The following is a 25,501-nucleotide window of genomic DNA, read 5'->3' as shown; positions in this document are numbered from 1 at the left end:
AAAATTTTATCAGTTTAAAAATTAATTGAGAAGAAATTTCTTGCTCCAGGATAACAATATTTCCGGTCCCCATTAATTATTTTAACATTTTTCAAATTTATTTTATTTTATTTTAATTTTTTTAATCATGAAATATTATAATTGTGCCTTTTTATTTCCATAATCTTACATAAAAAAATAACAAAATCGTCGTATGTTCGCCCAAATTGTGCGTTTAAGAGATGCAAAGCAAACGCAAATAATTCAAATGATATCGTGCAAATTGAACAAATTACCATTTGGCGCTAGTAACCATTTAAAAAATACAAACTGGTTTGCGTTTTTAATACCTTAGGAGTATGATCGTTCTTTTTTACAATTTGACTATAATCGTATTAATTAAAATTTTATATGATTTAAAATCTATGGAAAGGGGTTTATGAAAATCATAAACTATTAGAAAAATTTGCAAATTTTAATTAAAAGGAATCAAGGAAAGTATTTTTTTTTAAATGATAAAAGGGTAATGAAAAATTGCAAATTCACCAGTTTATTTATTTATTATTTTTTTGCCCAGATTTTTAAAATTTTATGCATAAAAATGAAATTGTGTTTTAAATATTTTAAATAGTTTTAAAGGGCCGGGCTAGGCCTGAAAAGATAAAACCCAGGCCTTGCATTTTAAAAATAATCCGGGCCAAGCTAAATTATTATTTTCAAATCTGGGCCCGGTCGCGCAAATGGTACCTCTGCAGATCTCCGATAAATGTTATGAAAGTTTTACGATTTCTAAATAATTATTTTACGTGATTTAAATACCGGCGCTAATCTTCCTTATCATTCTGTTAAAAACAATTTACATGAAATTTGAAAAGTTATTCCAAGATCTATTTTAAAAAAATATAAGAATGTTAAAAAAATGCTACACTCATAAAGTAAATTCATTGCTAAGCGCCTGGGAATATGTAAGGAATAGAAAGAAAGAAAGAGTAAATGATTAAATTTTCTCTAAGATTATAATTCATATTTGAAATAGCAAATCTAGCGCTTGATAGGTTAATGGCGATATGCTAATCACCATAATGTTTTAAAAACATTCCTATAAGATAAAACAAAAGTTATATTTTTGAGCCATTGACAATCATATTGTCACTAATTCAGGTCAAATAAATAAAAACTTTGAGTATTAAACATTAAATGGAGGAAAATAAGAAATACTCGAGGGAAGATAATGCCCTATCCTCTATTAATCTATAGATAGAAGGACATGCTTATTTTGGTAAAATCTTCCTCAGCCCTATTGTAACAGTTTTAGATTAACAGATACTGCATAAATCAAAATTATTTAGGATGGAAAGAAGTTTTATTAGACACTATAAAACATATTATTGAAGTTCGATTATACAAATAGATCCTAATTATTTTCTTTATTGGTTGAATAAGGTCTTAGACAGTGATATATAATTATGTATAATTTTAAACCATTTGAGATAAATTGTTAATGCGTAAATTCAAATTATATAATCAGATCACTACTGAGCTCAATTCTATTCAAGAAGTAAAGGAAAATCTACTAATATCTAAATATATATGATTTTACATATAAAATTTTCATTATAACAATTATGTTTTTTACAATGTTGAACTGGACCTCGAAACCCGAACCGAGCCTATATAATATAATTAAATATTTTTTATACACTTAAACTGAAACGCAGTTGAACCTTCATAACATCTATAAAGAGGTTTAAACAGGTTCAAGGTTTTTATTTTTTTTTATTTTATAAATATTTAACAATGTAATCAAAACTTACGAGTTAAAAATAAAAAAAATAATGGAAAAATTGTTAATCTTCGTTTTAATCATCTCTCATGGCTTCAGGTCCCTCTACCCACTTCAAATGGAGGAAACAGAATTTGGTCTCTAAACACTTTATTAATATGTGGAGTTATCTCTTATAGGCTTGCAAATACTGTTTTCTTCCTCTCATTCTTTCCCAATAGACTATTAGATGAGGCTTTCGCCTTTTGGCGCAACACAAACTCACCGGACACTCCTCTTTTCAATTCAACCAAACAGAAAGATTGGGATACTCTCATGATTGCAGGTATAGTTGATTATCTCTACACCACCTTACAATCTGTTGACCATACCTCTTTTGCTGCTTTGAACATTGGCTCAGGTCATGAATCTTTAGTGGACCTCTTTTGCTGCTTTGAACATTGGCTCAGGTCATGAATCTTTAGTGGCAATTTTCTAAAAATCTAGGCCTTGAGCTCTGACCAGGAATTTAGTTTTGCGCCGCTATTTGTTTAAATATCAGTTCGATCATCTCAGACAAAAGTGCTAAATGTCATAAATAGGCAGATTTAGGCAGACATTGCCTTTAATTCTTTAGAAGTAGCGGGCGGGCTCCCCGGCGCATTCTATGTTCCCTTATCAATTGTACCCTAAACTCAGCCAGGATACTTTCCACGGCGAAACCTATAGTTTGTATCCCGACAATGGAGGACCTGATGGAATTACTAGGTTTATTAAGTTTCTAGCTTGGGATTTTTCCTACATTAACCTTTGGCTTCATCAAACCTAAACAAAGATTTAGTAACTGCAGAAATATTAAAATATGATAATAACGTTGAAATCTCTGATCAATATTATTTCGTTCCAGTCATCATAACCACTTTTATAATTTTGGTCCTCAAGCTTAAGACCTAAAAAAATTGGGCCGACTAATTTCGGTAAAACAGAGGAACCAAAAGAATGATTTTATCTTGGTCAAAGACTTGCAACCAGGTCATTAAATTAAATTTCCATTAACTTATTAACTCATTGCCCTCTTGATTTTGTTTTAATTGTAATATAATGTCACTTCATATGTAATGTTATCTCATATCCATGTTTTAGAATTGTTAAAGTGTCCATGTTATTTTGAGATTTCTATGTACTTTTTATGAATAAATAAATTAATTATTGATCATTATTGTAGCTAATTAAACTCATTATAAATTTTTTCTTTAAATTACATAATTTTTTTTTATTATTATCTTATCTCTTTAGCATATCTCTAAGTCTACTTTCTGACTCATAGAATTGAAAATTTTGATCTGAACCGGGATTTTTAAATTTAAAAAATACGAATAGTGTTTTAAAATAGCAAACCCATTTTAGGCACATAGTACACTTCAATTTTCTTTACCTTTGCGACTATTTAAAAAAAGTTTATTGTTCCCTTTTGCTCTAATATCCTTTTGTATGGTGTATGAGTTAATATTTCAAAATTATCTTTTTATAGCTTATATCCGGCTGAACATTATAACGTTCTACCAATAAGCTTTACCAAAAGGTGATATAAACTATATTAAGTGTTATTACGTGACTTCAGTTGAGCTAAATAGATTATAGCTAAGACTTTAAAGAGTATGTATACAAATTTTTAGATCATAACGATGACTAAAATATACAAGTGGATGATTTTTGTAATCGTAGTTTTGCAAAATATTTCAGATCAGGAAGATTTTCCAGGTGAAGGTAAAACTTTATATATAAAGATAACATATACCCTTTATCACAGATATTTTCTACCTTTGGGTCTATGACTGAAGTTGTTATTCCATATGAGGTTGAAGTGACTCTGTACAGCGATAGTAGACTCCACCCATCTCATGTAATTCGATGGGGATGCCAATCCTTACCGGCAGCCTTTCCATAATCCATATTTTTTATTGACGAGACAATAAGCCAGTCCCCTTTTTGGCATTTCACGATCTTTCTGTCTTCTTTCTGAGTTTACAATAGGCTACCCAGTCTTCTCTTCCCTCCCTCCACTGCATTTCTCTTTAACCAAAAGAAAGCGATGGACCACCTTGCATTTTCTTTTCCACGCAGTGCTTTCTTACCATACTGTATACTGACCGAATTTTCTTCTTAAAATAAAGATAGCTCTCTTCAGTAGTAGTATAGGTATATTCATCGCCTAAAAAGAGTGTTATTTGAATCAGACCGTTTACAAAATTTCTAAGTTCCTCAGAAATTTATGTACCGACTTGGCTAGGAACAACTTGTTCCGGTCTTCTGGCTAGCTTCATAGATCCTAAAGGCAACTCGTTTTCTCTAATAATACTAATAACAGCTTGTATTCACTGAAAAAATCTGAAAAGTGAATCGACTTGACATTTAATACCTACTTGGTAAGTCAAGTTGGAATATGGAAGTGATCAAGAATAAAAATATCTTTCCCATTAGGATGAGTTCGCGTTGTTTTAGGACGCGTCTTCCTTTTATAGAAGGACATTTCAATGAGCAGTGAAATCTTCCTGCAGAGATCTACCATTCGCGCGATGTTATCCGTTGTCGGTTTTTTCTTTCAGACCGAATGTAGACCAAATAGTTTCGTAGACTTCATCAACATAATTCGTCCCAATGTGCAGATTGAAATTGCCGGCTACAACAAGGGAAAGCGTGTCAGTCCCTAGGAGTATGACAAAGAGATATAAAAATCACCTTCTTTTCACTATTAGAGCCATTAATAAGGGCACACATAGTATTGCTTGCCAGCGCGCCAAAAAGATTTACTGCTATAATTACTACGCTTGGTATGATAGGAGTGAACGTCACTTCTGCTTTCTTATTCTCCACAAGAAAACTATAGTTTCCCTTCCCGCCAGCACTTTCATAACATCCTGAATTATAGATAAAATGGTTCCCTGTTATATCCTATATCTACTATATATTATATTATTAAATTTGTAATTATAAAAAAAGGTATTGTAAATTTTTTTTTAAAAAAAAGCAGCATATTGTGATTTCTAATTGTTTCTCTTAAAATGCACGATTGAGATAAAAAATTTGCCAAATTACTAATTTCTTCCATAAAATCGAGGGAGATAAATCTAAAAAAATGACCCATTCTGTGCAGATCTATATCTTGATGCAGATATCCAATATTATTATTCAGATTTGTTAAAAGACACTTTCAATGGATCTAGATACAGATACATCGTCTAAAAAGTTATCTAGATATAGATACAATTTTAATAATATATCCAGAATAATTTTTTTATACGTTTATATAAGGCTTGTATAATCCTAAATTAGGATTTTATTGTGAAAATTCATGAAATGAGTTAAAAAATTTATTGACTCGTTATCACATTTATCAAAATATAACTAAGATAATGATTTTGATTTTAATATATGAAAATATATGATTAAATGATTATAAATAATTATTAGATTTCAGTAATAAAATACTAAATTTTGGTCATTAAGACATCCTCGTTTATCTGTAAAGATATTTTTAACTGCAATAAAAAGTCTTTCTACCGGGACCCTTGAAGGGATGGGGTACTGAAAAAAATCGGATATTAAATTATTTTTTTTTTTCGCAGGTTATTTGTTTGCAATCAGTTGATGATAATTCATCAATTAATCTTTGTATTAATTTATTTTTTAATTAAAATATCCATTTGTAACCATGTCAAATCAAGTTTAAAAAAAGGATTGAGCATAGTTGCTATAATATCTTAATCTTCAAATATTGTCCCAATAAACCTAGAATTATTAAATATTGATTAATTTTCCTAACTTCACTTAAAATAAGATATTTAGCAGTGGTAAACAAAATCTCATGCTCATTGTTTAAAATTCTCCAATTTGATAATTAGCTGTGAAATGGTTGCACAATAATAAGCTTTGTACATATATTTATCTCTGCAAAATATCAAAAGAATTAGCTATTGGCTTCATTAGCTAATTTTAAATATGATATAATAAATTTTATTTATAACTTACTAAACAATATTCATGATAAAATCACATTCATGTGAATATTTATATATATATATTTTTTTATATATAAAATATAATTTTTTATTATAGTAGTTTTAATATTTTTTAATATAATATATTTAAATTATATGTTCATATGAAATAAAACAAATTTTACATTCAAGTATTTTTATTTATAATATAAAAAGAATTATAAAAGATATCAAAATGTATCTTAAAAAGTATCTAATAGATTACCTCTAAAATAATATCTAGATACAGATATAGATTTATTTTAAAAAAATCTATCTAGATACAGATACCACATTTTCATATCCAGATACAGTATCTAGATACTTTAACACCCTGTTATTATTAAATGGCAAAGCTAGAAAATATCTAATACAAACTCTGCATATAATTAAGGCATTAGAATACTCATTTCCTTCTATTAATTATTATCCTTAATTCGAGGACGATTTTAAATCCTTATTGCAAAAGAAAGAAATAACAAATGTCAAAGTATATCATGTAAAAAACAAGAGCGATTAATAGGTATCATTATAAATGTTTTTAGGGCATCAAATGGATTAATAAAAAAAAAACTAATAATCTTGTATATTTGGAATAGAAGAAAATTAGAGCGCGAATTCTATTTATTAGCAACCATAGCCAACAATATTTTATCACCACAAATAACAAGATTGGACAGTGATATATTAGATTTAATTTTAATTATACGATGCAATCATAATATAATACACGAATAAAAACTAACAATAAAATTTTGGGTCAATTTTAAACTCTGTTTTATTATTCTAATTTCTTTAAATTTATCATAAAATAAGGTAAAAATTATTTAATTTATGAACCTTCATTAAAAATTTATAAAACCAAATCGTACCTAATTAAATTTAATTTCTTGACCTGAACCGAGCCTATATAATTTTATTTTCCTGGAACCTTAACCAAACCTATATACATCAAAATGTTCGACACTCTGGTTTTAGATTTTTTAAAATTTAAAATATCATAGTTTTAAAATTAAAGGGGGTGGGTACCGAAAACTATGAGAAATATCAAAGTCCAAACCAATTATATTTCGGGTTTCATATTTAGCCAATACAAGCTCCTGTTAGATTAATACTGGCCTAACTGTAATACGGAGAACCTAAAGATGCCTGAACAGGCCAATTAATGTTAATGCAAGGCAAGGCAATGATAGGTTAACTTTTAAATAAGCAATTGGGCTAATAAATTGTACCCACATAGGGAAGACAAGGGTAAAGAGATTGCCTAACAATGTTACTGCGAATAACTTTTTAACTCTTGAGCTTAACAACCTTAAAATTGATGTGAATATGTATTTTTATATATAATTTCTAATATATGTTCAATTCTTTGAAAATCTTATTGGATTGTCATGCCAAAAAATCGTTTTTTTTTACTTAAAAATGATAAAATAGATGATCATTGTTTATGTTTATTTTAAAATAATAACCTTTTTTGAGTTTGTTTTCATTTTGTTTAAATGAAATAGGATGTCCACATCCTTCAATATTTCTGACACATGAATAATTGCAACCTTTTGTGATAATTTATGTTTAATTTTTTTAAAATATATTTTACTCAAATAAATTTGAATGCTCTTAATCATGATATGAATAAAAATATAAGTTATAGAATCAATCCATTATCTATCGATAAAAAGTTGAATGAGTTCCTTATATCAATAATTAAAAACTTCTAAAAAGCTAATAAATCCTTAATCATCGAATTCAGGCCATGTCTTGGTTAGTCTTATTTCTAAACAGTCTTCTGTTTAGCATCTATATAACTTCCTCTGGACAGTCTAAAAAAGAAAAAGTCTAGTAAGAAATACGCAAACGGTAAATGATCATTGTTTTATTTGTACTGAAAAAATATATTTAATATAAAAACCTAAAACAAATCAAAATAGGGTGTCCTAGTTTAAAATCTGGTTGACCCAGTTTTCATTTATAGTAAAAATTACTTACCAAAGGACACATTATTTTTATCTTTTTCTACTGCCAAAACAGCATTAATATTCAAAGGTTCTTCATTTATAAATAAATTGGTTAAACATCCCTTGAAATGATTATTCAATGCCATTGACCATATTTCTTTAGGTTTAAATAAATCTCTATTTTTGAGTAACTTGGCAAGGGCTGGTGGATTACCCAAGTATAACTCGGAAATTCTGTCTGCTTTATTCTTCGATGATATATAAAAGTTTTGGTTTAAGGGCAAATTTAACTCGCTGTTGATAATTAAGTCGTTATGTTTGAAGGAAAATTCGATCTTTGAATAATTAAATGTTAAACGAACAATACAATCAGTTTTATCTTCACATATTAAAGAATTCACTTTTAGATTATCATCATTAGTTGTATCATGAGTGTGGGGCATGTGAACGAAAGAAAAATCACCATAAGATATTTCACCTTTGTTTATATAATACTGACTATTGATATCTTCTGGTATGGGAATCTGAACCCTTCCCAACATTTCTAATTGGTCAAATGCATTTTTTACTACTATCAACCTCAGCATACCTCCTACTATTTCTAATATTGCAATCATGGTGAAATATTGATTAGTAGAATTTATATCATGCATTTTGTTAGCATTGAAAGGTATAATGTAAGTGAGTAATATGCCTGGGAGTTTTATATTTGACAACTGAAATGATATTGTTTTCAAATTTTGGGGAAAAGAGGATTTTAATTTAAAATAACCATTTATCCCACCGAAACGAATATAATCCTTTCTCCTTAGATGGCTCTCGAAATATGTTGAAAAAATGCTTCGTTTATGAAGTTTGAGCTTTTTCGAATCGTTCTTTGCATCTGTGATTTTATAATTCTTAGAATTATTATCGCTTATATTGCTAATGATGGATTTATCAATTACCAGGTTTTCGACATAAAAGGAGGAATCACCATAATCACTGATTGCCTGACGAATATAGTGAGACATCTAATAAATTAATTTCATATTATTTTATAAAAATATATGGAACGATTATAAATTATATTAAGTTAAAATTAAAAGCAAAATTTACTAAAAGACCTTATAGCAGTGTTTTCAAACATTTAAAACATTGAAAATTTAAATAAGATAAAACTATTCGAAGAATTTGTCCTATTCGGAAAACCTTTCGTATAAAAGTCATAATATGCTCTTCTAGATAAGAGATAAAAAAGTTCAAAATCAAGCTTACACATTACGGCATTTCGCATCACCTTTATGCAAAACCCAGGTATGTTTTGAACATTTTTAAGGTCTCAGTGATGACCTCAACGAAATATTAGGGAGATATGAAAAATTAATAATCAGTGGCCTAAGCCTAAATTAACGGTAGGGGGTAGAAATTTTAAACATAAAAACAAACGTCTCACCATAAAAACCCGCAATTAATTTATTATTCATTTCAAAACAAAGCTTATAATTGACAACTTATCCAAATAGATATTACATAATATATAGGTGCATTTTGATTATTTCAAAACTTATTAACTTTCGGTTATAATATATTTTATCTGCCAAAATAAGATTAGAAGTTATTTTATTACTATATTTTTGCGGGATTGGTTTTTAGTAATTCAATAGTACTCAAATTAAAATGTTTTTCAGAAAAAAATTAACCCTAAAACTTTTTAAACTTATAATTTACGATTACATCAAAATACTTGACAGAATATTTATCCGGACTCGAAAGAATGATCGATTGATTTGTATAGTTGATTGATTCATTATGATGCATATTTCTGCCCCCGTGAGGACCATCACTTAGCCCTGTGGGACAATCAGGAGTTTGCTGACACGTTTTATTAACGAATATATTGCAAATTTTTGATAGAAATTTACCTATAAGATCTATTTCAATTTTCTCCTGCTTAAAGAAATTCTCCGTTGTTACTATATTTAAGTGAAGCATTGTATGGAATAAAAGTTGGTTCTGTGAGTTATCTATCATCGTAAGAATTTTTAATAAAATAATTTTTTATACTATTAATAATGAAATATACGAAATTATTATTATTATATAACCATAATAGATATTATACATCTATAGCAAAGTAATACTTACTAATAGCAGCAAAATCTCTTGAGATATATATATAATGCGATAAAAATTTAGTTTTAATTTAATACACATTTTGTAAATAATAATATTATTATATATATTTATACGGTGTTTATTGATTTTTATGGAATCTTACCCAGAGGAGCAATTTCAAAGTGAAAGAGTTTGTAAAGTATTAAATAAATTTTTTTTTAAAGGTTAGCAGGGTCCTAAAATTTAAATAAAGTTTGGAGCTCAAAAGTTTGAAGTTGCTTTGTTGGAATTTCGTGAGCATGAACCAATTTTTTGCAACCATTCAAACCTGGGATATTTTTATTCGGGGCGAAATCGATCATTATTAAGTTCATGCAAAATTTTTTCAAATGAGACTTAAGAACTTGATCGTAACTAAAATATAACTTTTGCGTTTATGGGGCACTTACAAATGGACCACAAAATTTTTTTGGAATCGCGTATTTAGATTATATTGATGCTGTAATATTTTTCATAAGCTAATTATATTAAGTTTGTCATTTTTATAATAGAAATCGTGAATAAATAGCCCAATATATGAATTAGTTAATATTTATGCAGTAGTTACGGCCCTGACAATTCATGACTAAGTTATACCTTTTCTGCTCGTGCGCCTAATTTTAAAATTTATTTAATGATCTAAAATATATATGTTAGCGTCAATGTGCTTTTTCCGGCAATGTGTTATTTTCAACTTTAAATCATTTTTTGAGCTCGTTTTTAAAAATTTAAAAATCAGAGAAAATGTATTCCATGATGTTTGGAATACCTACCCTATGAATTTCAGACAATTTTTCCATGAATTTTAAACTTAATATAATTTATATTAAATTTTCTATATAATTTTTTTATAAATTGTCTACAATTCATAAGAGTAACATGCTGGAATACTTCCGGTAAAATCAAAATTTTAAATTAAAAAAACGCGCTCAAAAACGAATAAAAGCTGAAAAAAATCATTGCCGGAAAAAACACATTGACGCTAACATATACACAAAATATTACAGGTTTTAAGTGCTGTTAAAAAAAAAATTTAATATCTATATTTTATTAATCAATCTTCTCTTGAATTTGAACATCAATTTACTCATATATTATTTATAAAGAAAGTTGCTATTTATTTAATAATATTAAAAATAGTTTACATGTGTTTTTTTACTAAGATATCAAAATCGTAATATAAATCAATAACTTTTTTAAAAAAATATTGAGACATCTTCTCTTAGTTTAATCGTCAATTAAAAATATTTGAAAGATGCAAAAAACTATTGGTGAAATATTATATTGCAAATTGCTTACTAAGGTCAGAAAATCACAACTCACACCTTGATTGATCTTCTTGACTGTAAACCACACTATAAGAATTGTAGTTTGGGAATTCATTCTTAAATTTACTTTTCCACATATGAAACCCAATACATTTCGAAATCTTCTGACAATAGGAATGCCTTATACCATCCACCTACCACAAAAAGATTAAGATACTGGGCAGGCTTGTTCCATATATCTAGATGAGAAGTCTTAACAATTTTTAAAAGCGATTCCCTCTCAAACAAATTGTGTCTTGAGCTAAGTAACAGAGTTCAGTCTTCTGCACTAATTTTTTTACAATGTAATGTTATCTCACATCTGTCTCAAATGTGGCAAACCGGCAGGAAAGCATTGACAAATGCTAATAGTAGTAAAATCTCGCTTCACCATATCCTCTATAACGTCCTTATCAAGAGAGTTTACCTATGGAGATTTTTAGATTATTAAACGATAACTGTCACCAGAAAAATATCATCAGATCCCTTCGAAAGAGAGACAGTTTTTTATTTTGACTTGGCTTGGTGGCAGTGTTGTTAAAATAGCGCGCTACTTTTTTCAGTAGCGGTAGCTTTAGATGACTACCTTTTTTAGAAAATAGCGATAGCGGTAGCTCGCTACTAATTTAGTAAGTAATAAATACATCTAAAAATTATTAAAATATATTTTTTATTAAATCTAAAATTATAATCCTTTTATTTAATTTAATTTTGAAATTTACATTTATATTTAAAAATATACATTATAAATCTAGTTAGCATTATAAATCTAGTTATTAAAAATGTGTGAGATTGTTAAAGATAGCGAATTTTTTTTGGGAAATGAGAAAAATATAGATTATCCTTTACCAAAATTCAAAAAATACTTTAATCTTGAAGAAAAAATAACTACTGGATATCGGTTTCAATGCTAGAAAATTTTGCCAACCACTGGTAGAGTCTAGGCTAAAAGGCATTGAGAAAAGGACAAAACTATTTTTATTTCCTATTATACAATTATATAAAATGAATGATTTATTACTTGATTAGCCATAATTTAAATTGGCTTAATTTACAACACAATCTATAATATTAATATATAGTATTAATATAAAATTCAAAATTAATATATTATTAATTACCATAATAATTATATTTTTAAAATCTTTATTTACAATTTAATGCTATTTTAATATTTTTTTTATAAATGAATTTAAATCTCAGATAAATTTAAATTTTGAAAATTAAAAAGGTATTCTTCTTATTTTATAATTAATACAATCGCTTTATATAAATTAGATTTCCAGATATGATGATAATGTAATAGCTGGTATCGTTCATCCTAGTTTCAAGTTAAATTGGCCATACATTAATTTGACTGAATCTAAAGGGCAACTTGATAGGCTGATGGTAACGTTAAAAAATGTCATGCCTAACCACGATACTAATACTATAGCTAGATCGAAACCGCGCCCTTCCATAGACAATTTTTTTGAAATAATAATACCTCTAGATGCTTTTTTTAAATCTAAAAATACTCATTTAAATATCTTTGATGATTTTTTTTATATAAAAAGTGTGTTTATTAAATTTAATACTGCGTTGCCCTCAAGTGCTAGTGCTGAACATATTATTTAGTATAGCAAAGCTTATACTTTCTGATCGTCGTTCTAGACTTGGGGATGACAGTACCGAAATGTTATTATTATTAAAGTGCAATATTGAATAAGTTATATATATATGTAACAAATTATAGTCATGTTTTTATACCAATATTTTATTTGTGGAACTAAAGTTATGTAAAAAATATTTTTAAAAAAAAATCAAAATAGCGTACTTTTTTTTAAAAGTAGCTAATAGCTCGCTACTCATTTATAAACGATAGCGGTAGCGATAGCACGCTACTTTTAAGCGTTTAACAACACTGCTTGGTGGATTCACTTTTCTCTTGGAACATACATAACATTTTATTAGTTGTCGAAATAATATAGGTTAAAATTTCTGGCGATTATACCTTCCCACCAGTGCCAACCTCAAACTTTCTTTCTTTCATTATGCGCTCCTTAACAATCCTTTAATCGCCCATTTTAATAATTTGCTTTCTATTTCTTACAAACCCTCTTATTAACATTTTCTACCTGAGGCAATCCTGCTCCTCCAGATATTTTATTTTATGAGATTGAGACCTCTGAGATCTCTGTATCGGCAATAATTTAGCTTGCCTCTCTCGCCAAGTATGTTGCAGGGGTGTCGTTAAGCCTTTGATGCACAATATTAAATAAGATTTGCCTAAAATCTTTAGTCTAAAATTTTGTAGTATGAAAAATTGATTAAATTAAAGACGGTTCACAACTTTTTTTATAGGTTTTTATTGTATCATTTAATAACAAATTTTAACAGTTTAAACAATTTTATAGTCCAACTAACAATGAAAGTTTCATTCCATTTTTAATTAATATTTTATGACAATATTTTCATGATAACAGCTTTATTTTATTGTCGTAATCTGGTTGATATGCCTAGTGTAATTTTTAATATATCTTACATTTTGATATGTTTTAGATTACATATGTCTATAACAACATTTGAAATAGGGGAGACTAAAAATCTTCATAGAATCTGTAAATATTCTCGAAAAGTCTTGACAAATGACTCTATTTGAGCTAGTTATCATTTTTCCCTAATTTTTAAAAATAATTTAAATATTTTAAAATATTTGAAATTATTAAACGAAGAAAAACAGGGTACATAGGACATACTACCTTCTGGTTGCTAAAGCTAATTGACAACCTATTTTATATATTTGCTAATATAATCTTATAATATTAGTTCTGGACGGATACCTAAATGATAACAATAAAATAAATTATATTTTACCAAATCCCTTACTTTAGATTCATATAATTTAATTGCCTAGCTAAATTTATATGCATCATAACTTAATTCAATCCATTTCTTTGAATAAGTTTGTGTTGGAATTATTGAAATAATAATTTGATCGATATAAATGGCCCTATATCTATGTCCGATATGCCCTTAGTTACTCCAAATAATGCAACAGAAAATACAAATAGTAAATTTTATTATTAAACTCACATAGACGATAGAATAAGGTTTAGATTTTCATTGGATATATTATATTTAATAGTACTTAAATTTAATATTTAAAATCTAGGTGAAAAAATAGTAATAAATTTAGTTATTTTTAGGGTATAAAAATAAATACATATTTTTAAATATATAAAATTATATTGATTGGACATAAAGGAAATAAAAATATTATTCGTCATAAATGTATATCATAATTATCTACATAAGGTGTATTTTTGAAACTTTGGGCAGTATTATTTTAAATATAAAATCGAAATTATCCTTTGTGCCCCGGTCTCCCCTATTATCAGTTTGGTTTGGGCAATGGCTAAAAAATAATATATTTGGTCTTTGTAACAATTTAAAACATATTAAAAAAATTATTCAGGAAAATCTCATAATTTTTTATTATATTAGTTATATTATCATGATTATTTATGGACATTTTAAGAATCAGCACATTCTTTGAAAACTTAATTCCACAAAGAAACACTGTGAAGTGATTTATGAAAATGTTGATCGAATAGCTTCACTATCTATAAAAAATTAGTGATTTTCATTGTATTTTTTATAAATTTAGGTAAAACCATAAATATTTTGAGCTGGATTTAAATAAATAACTTATGGCTGGGCTAGTCTAAAAAAATTGAGTCTGATTCGGTCTGAAAATGGAATTTAGAGAGCACTAATTGCTATTAACTTTGAAATAATAACCAAAAGAAATGCGAGGAATCAAAAAATATTTGCTAAATATTTCCTATATCAAACTCCAAACTTTTGGGATATCCAACTATTAAATGGTTGTTTTAAAATACATAATTATTAATTTTATTGCCAAGGCACGCTAAAAGGAACAATAATAGTATTTTAAGTCAGACATAATAGAATATTGCTTATTTAGAAGCAGGCTGTCAACGTTTTGCCGATATATGACCGACCAAATATGGTCAAATTGAAATAAATGTGTTTTAAGTTAATTATTAACTTTACTTTATATATAATATGAATCCATAATATAAATTTTATAATATATTTTAAATTTATTTTAATAACTGATGTTTAGCTCTTCATGGCAGATTTTTGTTCTGATTCATATTCAATAATCATTTTCTTTAATATTTTTTAATCAATTTTCCTGTTCTCGATATCTTCAATCTATTTCTGTTTAATAATAATATTAACACAAGTCGACCACTGTCTTTCTGTAAAAGAAGTAGAATCTTTAATAAAATGTCACTTCACTTAATGGGCAAAGCTCATTTCACTAACTTGAGACCAGAATCTGGTTGTTTCTTATAAAAGTTACTGCTTTCCACATAATTTGCTATTAAACATGCCGCTTTTACTTCTGAAATTTAAAATATCACTTAAAATATTTTGATCATCACCACCATATAAAATGCCTAATTGTATTATATCACATCATTCAATAAATTTACTACTAGTGTGATACTTCCCTTGTTATAGGGGACCCAATAAATAAACAGCATTGTGTTCACATTTATTTATATTGTTTTTTCTTTTTTCAAACATATTTAAAAAAAATTTTCTATAGATTTTTTAGAGTATTTCATCATATTTGACCAGGTCAAATACTTTTCAGGTCAATTGACAGATTTGCCAATCCTATAGAAGGGAGATAATAAAGGTCGTTTGATTGAAATAGGAAGACAATTAAAATGTAGGATAAAAGATGACACCAAAATTCAAGGGTCAAAGGGGTATATAGGACCAGAGTTTTAATAATCTTGAATATTGAAGATTAGAAAAACGTCGAATTAAGGAAATGAGAATGTCTAGAATCAGGTAAAGCAAGAAAATTCAAGAAATATAGATTTATTTCAGGCTGGGAAGGGACTAAGATTTAAAATATTCGGGCTGGACTGGGCTTAAATTTTTTAATAAAATATATTTTAAAATTTTTGTGAGAAACAAAAGGTCAATATTTTTCATTTGTTTGTAGAATAATTAAAAACTCGATTATGTTCAATGTATAAATGTAAAACTCTATTGAAAAAAAATAAATTTTCATATTTAAAATAAATTCGGGCAAGGCTGGGAGGACAAATCAAATAGTCTTAACAGGTTGGGGCCGGACAGGACAAATTAAAAAAAAAATCGGGCAAGGCTTAAAATATTAGGCCCTATGCAGATCATTAACACTTATATTATATGTTTGAAAAAAATGGGGCAGGTGGTGTTTAATGGAAGATATATATTTTAAAAAAGAAGAGAGAGGGGGGGGGGGTGAGTTGAAGTTGATATGTAATAAAATTGTCAAAAAAAGAATTCCGATTTTGAAGTATCATCTAAATGACTAATGATGCATATCATTATAATTCCGCTAAATTCTTAATTATGTTAAGGTAAATTTTAGCTCATGATAATTATTATGGCATATTGTGAAAATAATTTTTTTATTCCTACCCATATCAAAAAATACCCGTGCGGTTCTTTATTTATATTTCAAAAGAATCCAACCAATCTTATTGATTCGTAAACTTATTAGATAATTTATAAATCAAAATTGGTAACTCTATTAAATTTTAGAGATATATAAGTATAACTATAACTTAAATTAGGCTATTAAATTTCTAAGCTACAAAAATAAATTATTTATTAAAATTAATTTAAGAACTATGATAAAAAAAACAACTTTTGCAGGACACATTATAAATAAAGTTATTATATCTATAATGTATAAAAAGAATAAAAGTGTGTCCGAAAAGTTGACCATTATTATAATTAACATAATATAGCGTATTTATACTATTTATATTAAAAGAAACATTCGATATCAGTAAAATAAGATATATTTAAAACAGAATCTAGAATATATGGCATAATATTCAGACTGTTGTGTCCTTTTAAATCCATTAATGACTCAAGTATTAAATATAAACATATGGGCACCTTTAAATCTTGGGTGCCAAATTTTGTTAAAATAATTTGTAATATTTTCATCGTGTTAATTTTTAAACCATTATTTAATATTCTTAATAGTTGCGTCCCATTCAATTTTTGTATAATTTTTTAAAATGTTTGGAGGGTCACTCTCAAGCTTTCTATTTTAAGGGGTACCTGGCGCCTTTTTCCCAAAACGGCAATGTGTAGCCTTTTTTTTAAAATTATATCTTTTTTAAATAATTAAAAATATAGAGGGAAAAGCAATTATAATAATTTTTTATCCTATGTTCAACCCTGTTCTTTCCTTAAAACTTCTACTTTTCGCTAGTTCTAATTTTTAAAAAAATATACAATATCCAAAAAAGCTTAGGATTTAAAGCTATCGAAAAGTTTAAAAAAAACTGATTTGGGACGTACACAAAAATATAATACTTACTCGTAAAATAATCAAGATCACCGAATACTAAATAGAAAGGTTTTGATTCTAAATTTGTAAACCGATTTTGCCTAATTGCCTTGATCGACGAACCTGCTTTGAGGATAATTAAGAAATTTTGGTATTTGATAGAATTAGGATAGAAGATGTTTTCTATCGTTTGAGCATAGTTCTGGAATAAGTCATAAAAAATAACAGGTTCAATAAAATATAATATATTGTGGTGAAGGGTAAAGGATTTTACATATTTTACAGCATCCTCATTTTTACCCCGTTGGCGATAGATTCGATAGCTTATAAAATTAGAAGAACAATTAGGGTTGAGGCTATAAATTTTCATGATAGGTTTCTTATAGTTAAGAATTTTATTTAGCTGCTCCTCCTTAATACAAAAAATATAGAGTTTAAAATCGTTGGTGACATTAAGATATTTTACCTGTAACGGATTTACATAAACATTGTTTTTATTTTTAAACGATAAATTATTTAAGGCATAAACATTCGGTTCATGATTAAGTGTCATATAATATCCATGATCTAGCTTTGTAACATAATTTTTCGGTGGCGCCTCATACGAACCTTCCAAAAAGCAAATAAAGACCAAACAAGCAATCCAAATTGCATGATCGTTATGGATGTGATAATAAATTATATTTAAACGAAATGTCAAAATCAAGAATATCTTCGAAAATTTTATTATAGTTTTGGTATAAAACATTTTCATTTCCCTCAACTCTACTTAACGAGCGCATTTAATTTATAAAATTTTTTTTAGCTTTTTATAAAATGATAATATTTAAAATCAAGAATTTAGAAAAGTCAAAATTGAGAAAATTTGATAAGATACTTTTGCTAAAAAAGATATTCGAAGTTTATTATAAAAATTTTTTTTTTTTAAAATTGTTATTTATTTCTAAAGATATTTCTTCTTTTATTTTAATAATGAAAATAAATGATAAATATAATAATAAATAATGTATCAAAATATCTGTGTTAAATAAGAAATATAGGAAATATAAAATGTTATTAAAAAAATAATATATATAACAGATCAACTAACCAATAAAATATATTATGATAATTATATATTTAAAAAAGTAGTTAAACATTTTTAAAAAAAGGATATATAAAGATAAATTACAAACCATTAATGTATGAGAGAAAAAAAAGGAAGATTAAAACAATGAGCAACTTGTTTAATATGAGCTCTTTAATCAATCTGTGTCCTTCCTTATACTAATATTTAATATTATTATAAGTAAGGGTTATATTAATACCAATGAATGATGTATATATACCACTAGATTGGCGATAAAGTGTCCTTACATAGAAGTCAGCTAACGCCATTTTGTGGTTTGCACTTCTACTAATTGTCTTTATTGATCATTATATGAATGCACATAATGCTATTAGATAGACGTGCTAACCACAAAATGACGTTTCAACTGACTCATATGTATAGACAATTAAATGCATTTAATGAATGAATCGTCAATCTAGTATATATATAAATAATTGATTTGATTAATATTTATATGTCCAATTTGACTCCTCTCAATATCAAAAATGATATATACCAAAAAATTAGTGTAAAAACGGGCCTAATGTATGTATGGCGGTAGCCAAACGAGTTCTTATTTTACTTTACTATTTAGATAATCTATTGTTTAAATATCGTAGATATAATGGATTGGAAAAAAAAATCATACGAGATTTATAGCAATAATTAATATAAAATTATTTTCATACCCCAGGACTCAGGTATAAATGTTGCTGATTTGTTACTATTAAATTGAATCTGATATTTTATCTTAAATAATGTACCTTAAAATTTTTTTAAATTTATTTGATAATCTTTATTTCAAAAATTTTTTTTCTCTTGATAGTGTTTATAATACCAAAAAAAAATTAATTTAACATTTAGACACTCATTTCTTTGGTGGGCCTATTCCAACTATCTCCTATTGTTGAACCAGGTACTAAAAAAAACTTTTCAAATTCAATTTTTTTTTAAAGTTATAGTTTAAAATATATAATTACCTATTTCAAATACCACTGCTTTGAACCTTCAACATATGTTCTATTTATCCAGATTGATATTATTGAATTTATTAAGGATTGAATGGCCAACCTGCCCCGGTCTCTCTAATTTATTTTATAGACATATAGTAGATTTATTCTCATATTTTATCCCTTATATTTAATTCTGTTAATTAAATTTAAAATTTTACAAAAAAGTAAATATTTACTTTCCGTATAAACAAATAGTAAAAAGTTATCATTCTAAAAATGAACTTTATATATTTCGACATTATTTATGCGTAGAATAACAAAATATGTAACATTATTTTATTTTAGTATTAAACTAAAAGTCTAAAACTAATTAGAAAATATAGAATATGTATGTACAAAAGAACCACTAATTGTCGATAAATTTTTACAATCAATTTTAAAGTTATAAGAGTCAAAGTTCAAATAATACTGAAATATCTTTTTTGCCAATTTTATCATTTGATTAAGGTAAGTGAGCAATACCCTCGATTTTAGCCGATTTAAAAAACGGCCAAGCTTTAATAGGGTTTTTCTAAAGAGCAAGCTCAACCTTAAAGAAAGCGAATTTTTAACTCGTGCTTTTATCAAATTTTTTAAGAATGCTTTTTAGATTGGACAGAACGAACAATATATTCGATTATTATAACATTTCATCCACACTAGATTAATTTAGGAGGGCTATTTAACCAATTTAAGTAATGAGAGTTGCCATCCCTCTAAGTTTCCCCTATGGATGGTTTGAATCTGTTATGAGCCAAAATAAAAAGTAGGACCGAAATTAATATAAAAGACCAGACCGATTTTTTAAAAGTCTTCATTTAGAACTGGGACCAAAACAAAAATCACTATCTTTAAATATTTTGTGTTGACTTTAGTTTTTTGTTTTGTTTTGTTTTTACCATTTTGGAGTTCTTATCAAAGAAAGCTCTAATTTTAATAAAATGGATAGGAAAATGATATTTTTTAGAATAAGGTTTATCATTTTGTTTTAATTTTGACTGTTTTTTATTTAAACAATATACTTTTCTAATATTTTATTTACCTTTGGTTTTTAAATTGCACTTTTCCTTGATTTTTCTTAGATTGCACCTTTTACTTATTTTTTTGCAATTTTCCCCCGCCTTACCACATTAATGTGGCCACTTTATGGAGTTTTAGGTTATGTTTTGGTAAATATAATATATTTTATATAGTAGAGCCAACAACCTCGAGAATCAACATAGAGAGGTTTATTGTTATGAAAATATTTAAGCTATTTCGATTTAATTGTGACAAAAAGTAATTAAAACAAGACATATTAAAAATAATAACAAATTGCTTAGGATTTTTTAAGAAAATACTTAGGCCTGTCCTGGCGTCTATTTCTAAACAGTAGGCTGTTTAGACGTCTATATAGTTTTATCTATAAAAAGCGAGAGGCTATTTAGATTCTTTCCAAACCAAAATATTTATTTAATGTATGCACTCTTAAAGTATACCAAAATAGGGTGTCTTGCCAGTGCTAAATATAAATATCAAAAATATAACAAACAAGGGCAAGGCCTTGATAAGATTTTTATAGAATTTCACAGATATCTTTCTTAAAATTTAATAAGATTTTCTGAGAAATTCATTTTTTAACATGAACGTTTCAGTTTCATACCTGAGCAATTAATTCTTTTTTTTGTCCAGTTTAGTTTTTTTTTCTTGAGAATTAAGAAATAATTCTGAGCATTTTGTATTTTTCCCTGAGCGAGTATTTATTCTAATCGTTTAAGGATTCATTTTCCTGAGCCATCAAATAAGAACCCGAAATATTTCTTAATAATATTTTTTAAAAAAATACTAAAAATCTCAAATTAAAATATTTAGGGATTTAAAATAATTTTTTAACGGTCCAGACCGAAATAACCGAATCAAAAACTAATTATAATGATTCGATTGGAGACCATTTTTAAATCATACCGATTCTCGGTTTCTTCGTTTCTGACCTGACCATTGACTTATATTAATTGCACCAATATTCATGCCTGTTTTTTTAAGGAAACTAAAAATATTAAAATTCTTAGTCAACATTTAAAATTTTGTCATTTTATTTTTTTTTCAGCAAAAATTAACAAATAAAGTTGTCAAGTTCCTTCTATAATTGACTTTTTAATCTATTTAATTTAAACTAACCACCTGGATTATTATTTTTTGTTCTATTATATTATTTAATTTTAATCTTTTTTTTTAAATTGGAACTTTTACCATTTTTTCTAAACATTTTTTTTTGTTTCAATAATTCAATTATTATACACCAAATGTTGAAAGAGAAAATAATTATATATTATTACATTTTCAACTATAATATAAATTAATATTTTTTTTATAGATGCGGCGCAGGTATATTATATATTTTAGAAAAATTCATAAATATTAAAATAAAATTATAAAACAATAACAAATTAAGAAGAGAATAGAATAGAAAAAATTTAACATAAGAATAGATATATGATTACTCTAGATTTTTCTTTTAAATTTCGTATTAAAATTATTTATAGATATGACATGTATAAAAACTATATCAAAATAAAATTAAAAAGCCTAAAAATACTTGTATAATTAGTTATGGATTTAATAATTATGTTCCGGAACCATAATTATATCTAAAAATTTTGATTTGTATTCTTTGCCTAATATATAAAAATTATTTCGTTTCTCTGGTGAAATGCCTAATTTTACATCCAAGACTTTTTAAAAACTTAAATGTTATAGGCGAAAAAGAGCCGTTAGTAAATGTGACTATTAGAATGAAAATAAGATTGTTAAGATCCTTAGATTTTTTTATTATTTTTTTGGTCTCAGCTTAGGTAAGTGGATTGAAATTGGTGTTTAAGAAGAATGAAGTGACGTAACAATAGTTATTAAAGATTTACTCAAAAGGGAATGGTTGTCATACCATGAGATCATAAACCGTCTATGTATTATAAGTTGATAAACTCGAGAGTGGCTGTTAAAAATTTGGTGTAGAAATATGGAATGATGTAAATTGTTAAAAGCATTTTTGAAGTCAAGTTTGAATAATACTGTGTCTGGAAGAGAGTTTTCAATGTAAATTATTAGAGTATGGGAGCTATTTAACTCCTCACGATTCCAAAACCTAGTTAATAGGAGTTTAGTTTAGGATATTGACGGCATTATGTTTAAAAAGAAGAAAAATAAATATTTTAGACTAGGAAAGATTACCTCAATTATTATATATTCCAGAGATCTACAGGTACTGCCCGGGTACGGCCGTTTGTTAATTTTTTAAATATATCCGAGCCAAGCCGTATATTTTAAAAATTTTAAATCGCCATTATTATCTAAAAATTAAAAATAAATGTAATATAAAAAATCCGGGCTGGCAGAAAAACCTTCTTTAGAAAAAAAATTGGTCGGTCTAAATATATAAAACTGCTAACGAAAATATTTAAAAAAAAAAAATTCGGACAGGGCTGTGCAACTAGTATCTTTGCAGGTCTCTGATATATTCAATAAATTCTTATTATTCCTATATATCAGACAGATCCATCAAGACATATCTAACTATTAGTTATAATAACAAAAACTTCATAAAAGAAAAGGGGAAATGATAATTTATTAAATATTTTTTTTTTAGATTTAGACTCCCTTTTAATTCATTTAAAAATTTTCCTCCTATTTTCTTAAATCTCTTAAAATGATAACAAACCAATTATAAATGATTTTAGGTAAGAAAAACGGGCATGATAATAAAATAATTAAATCAAACATGTATACAAATTATTATTATCTAAATGTGAAGACGAATCTTGGAATTATTTTTAATACATTAATTTAAATGATTAATATTGATCTTTCAGTATTGCGGTTTAAACTTATATATTATGTTTTAAGTCTTATTCAATTAATAATTGCACTAACTCAGGGGTGTACTAGCCTTTACAATCTCAGGGGGCTCAAAAATTATTTTTTTTTAAATTAAATTTTTTTAGCTAATATTTTTGCAAATGGCCTTTTTGTTTAGTTAATATTTTTGAAATTAACCTTTTGTTTAGCTATTAATTTCAAAATGACCTCCTTTATTTTGTTTTTGAGGTATTTTTTTTTAAAAAAAATATAATTTTCTGGGGCTCTTAAAATTTAGCCCCCCCCCCTTCACACTCCTAGTGACGCTACTGCACTAACTAAAAGCTATTCCAATTTTATCATAAAAAATGATGTATTTTTATTTTTCCATATACATTTAGTAAATTTTAGAAAATAGCTACAAATTATTTGAAAGAAAAAAGAAAAAAAGGAATATTTATATTTCATATGGAAAAAGATCGCAATCAGTGTTGATAATTAACTTTTATTATTAAATGATAATTTTTTTTAAATATAAATAATATATTTTGGTAAGAGGGGTAACAAAAGAAAATATAATAATTGAACGTAATTGTCCAAAAAAAAATTAAAGTTTGTTAAACTTATAATTATAATCTTATTTTTTTAAAAATCAAAATATAAATATAAATTCGGCATTTTTTTAATATTTGGGGGAATAAATATTTTATTTCATATTTCTAATATAAAAAAGATGTAATTAAAATATAACAAATATCTAACTGGCCATTAAAACGAATTATGATAAGATATTCATTTAATGTTAGTATCATTACAAAAATATGAGTAAAATCAATCAGATACTAAAGTCTAAAATTTTACAAAAGAGGCAGTCATAAGTATCTCTTGATGACGACAAGTCCTTCTGATGTATACTAATCCTAGGTCGCATAAAATTCTATACTAGCAATAAACCTGTTTTGACCGTCACTAGTCCAAGCCTAGTAAAAATAATCTAACCCTAGTCATATCATATTAGCTGTAAATTAACGTCAAAAAAGTAATGTCGTTACTAACGGTGTTACTAGGAACGCCATTCTTTACTTTTTTCTAGGTAAGGAGTATCGGTAATTCATTTCTTTTTTTTTTAGTAACGGCATCGCAAAACGTTACTAGTTTTTTAAAAAAAACATATTTTATTGTATTATAAATCATTTTTATTTATTTTTTAATTTTTAAAAATAATTTAAGCCGAGTTTTTTAAGTCAGATCAACCACCAAATTCCTTCATTTTTATTTTAAATTCTCGTTGTTAAATTATAAGTCAAGATTGTTAATCTAATTAATATTGAATCAATCAAGATTATTTATTTATATTCTTATTCTCTAATTTTATATTTTATTTTATAAAGAATATTTTATCAATTATACATATTTCGTCTGATGAAGATAGATGAAAATGATTTAACCTGCCCTAGCCCCAATATGAAAATTTTTTATACCAATAAAAAAATGAAGAGTCTTAAGTCTACACTTTGTAAAATTGTGTCCCAACTCAAATATTTCCTCAATCGAGGAATAAATATGGGCATTCTCGAAACTATGGAGCAATTTTTAAGAAAGAAATGGGAAGATATCTGATTAAATCGTTTATAGCAAGATGGAACTCTTTTTATAACTCAGTGAAATTAATAGTCTTATTAAGGAGAATAATCAATTTGACGAATCTTGTGATAAATCCGAATTGCAGAGATTTTCAGATAATGATAAGTCATTTATATATCTTGTATGGTTAGTGCTAACTAAAAAATATGATATGTATGATTTTGTATGTTAAGGAACCTCTACGACTCTTTCGATTTTAGAATTGGGATATCTCAATCCCACGATAATTATTATAAATATTAAAACTTAAAAAAATTGCTTTGAATAATTCCAAGTTTTGTAAGCCACTTATTAATGCAATCCTGAAAGACATAAATGAAAGGTATGCAATTGAATATTGTTACAATTATTTTGATTATATATATTTTCAATAGATTCGAACACAT

General features: G+C 26.5%; 2 protein-coding genes across 2 annotated transcripts in view; both read right to left on the bottom strand.

Moving 5' to 3' along the window:
- Positions 1-8,330, bottom strand: part of LOC135923536 (uncharacterized) — a 36,374-nt gene extending 28,044 nt beyond the window's left edge. The window contains exons 1-2 of the mRNA XM_065458337.1: positions 7,765-8,330; positions 7,248-7,331 (exon numbers count right to left, since the gene is read on the bottom strand). Coding sequence (XP_065314409.1) covers positions 7,248-7,331; positions 7,765-8,320 — 640 coding nt within the window. The 5' untranslated portion in view covers positions 8,321-8,330. The remainder of the gene's footprint in view (positions 1-7,247; positions 7,332-7,764) is intronic.
- Positions 8,331-8,390: 60 nt separating this feature from the next.
- Positions 8,391-18,232, bottom strand: LOC135924386 (uncharacterized). Its single transcript, XM_065459443.1, has 6 exons — positions 18,025-18,232; positions 17,589-17,970; positions 9,450-9,739; positions 8,681-8,746; positions 8,506-8,632; positions 8,391-8,449 (listed from the first exon to the last, which is right to left on the bottom strand). Exons 1-6 carry the CDS (start codon positions 18,109-18,111, stop codon positions 8,391-8,393), a joined length of 1,011 nt encoding a protein of 336 aa, XP_065315515.1. The 5' UTR covers positions 18,112-18,232.
- Between the last annotated feature and the right edge of the window lie 7,269 nt (positions 18,233-25,501).

This window comes from Gordionus sp. m RMFG-2023, chromosome 2 (assembly GCF_954871325.1).
Source record: "Gordionus sp. m RMFG-2023 chromosome 2, tfGorSpeb1-WG-v2, whole genome shotgun sequence".
Classification (NCBI taxonomy): domain Eukaryota; kingdom Metazoa; phylum Nematomorpha; class Gordioida; order Chordodea; family Parachordodidae; genus Gordionus; species Gordionus sp. m RMFG-2023.
The sequence above is the reverse complement of the archived record's forward strand: the minus strand, read 5'-3'. Positions and strand labels throughout refer to the sequence as shown.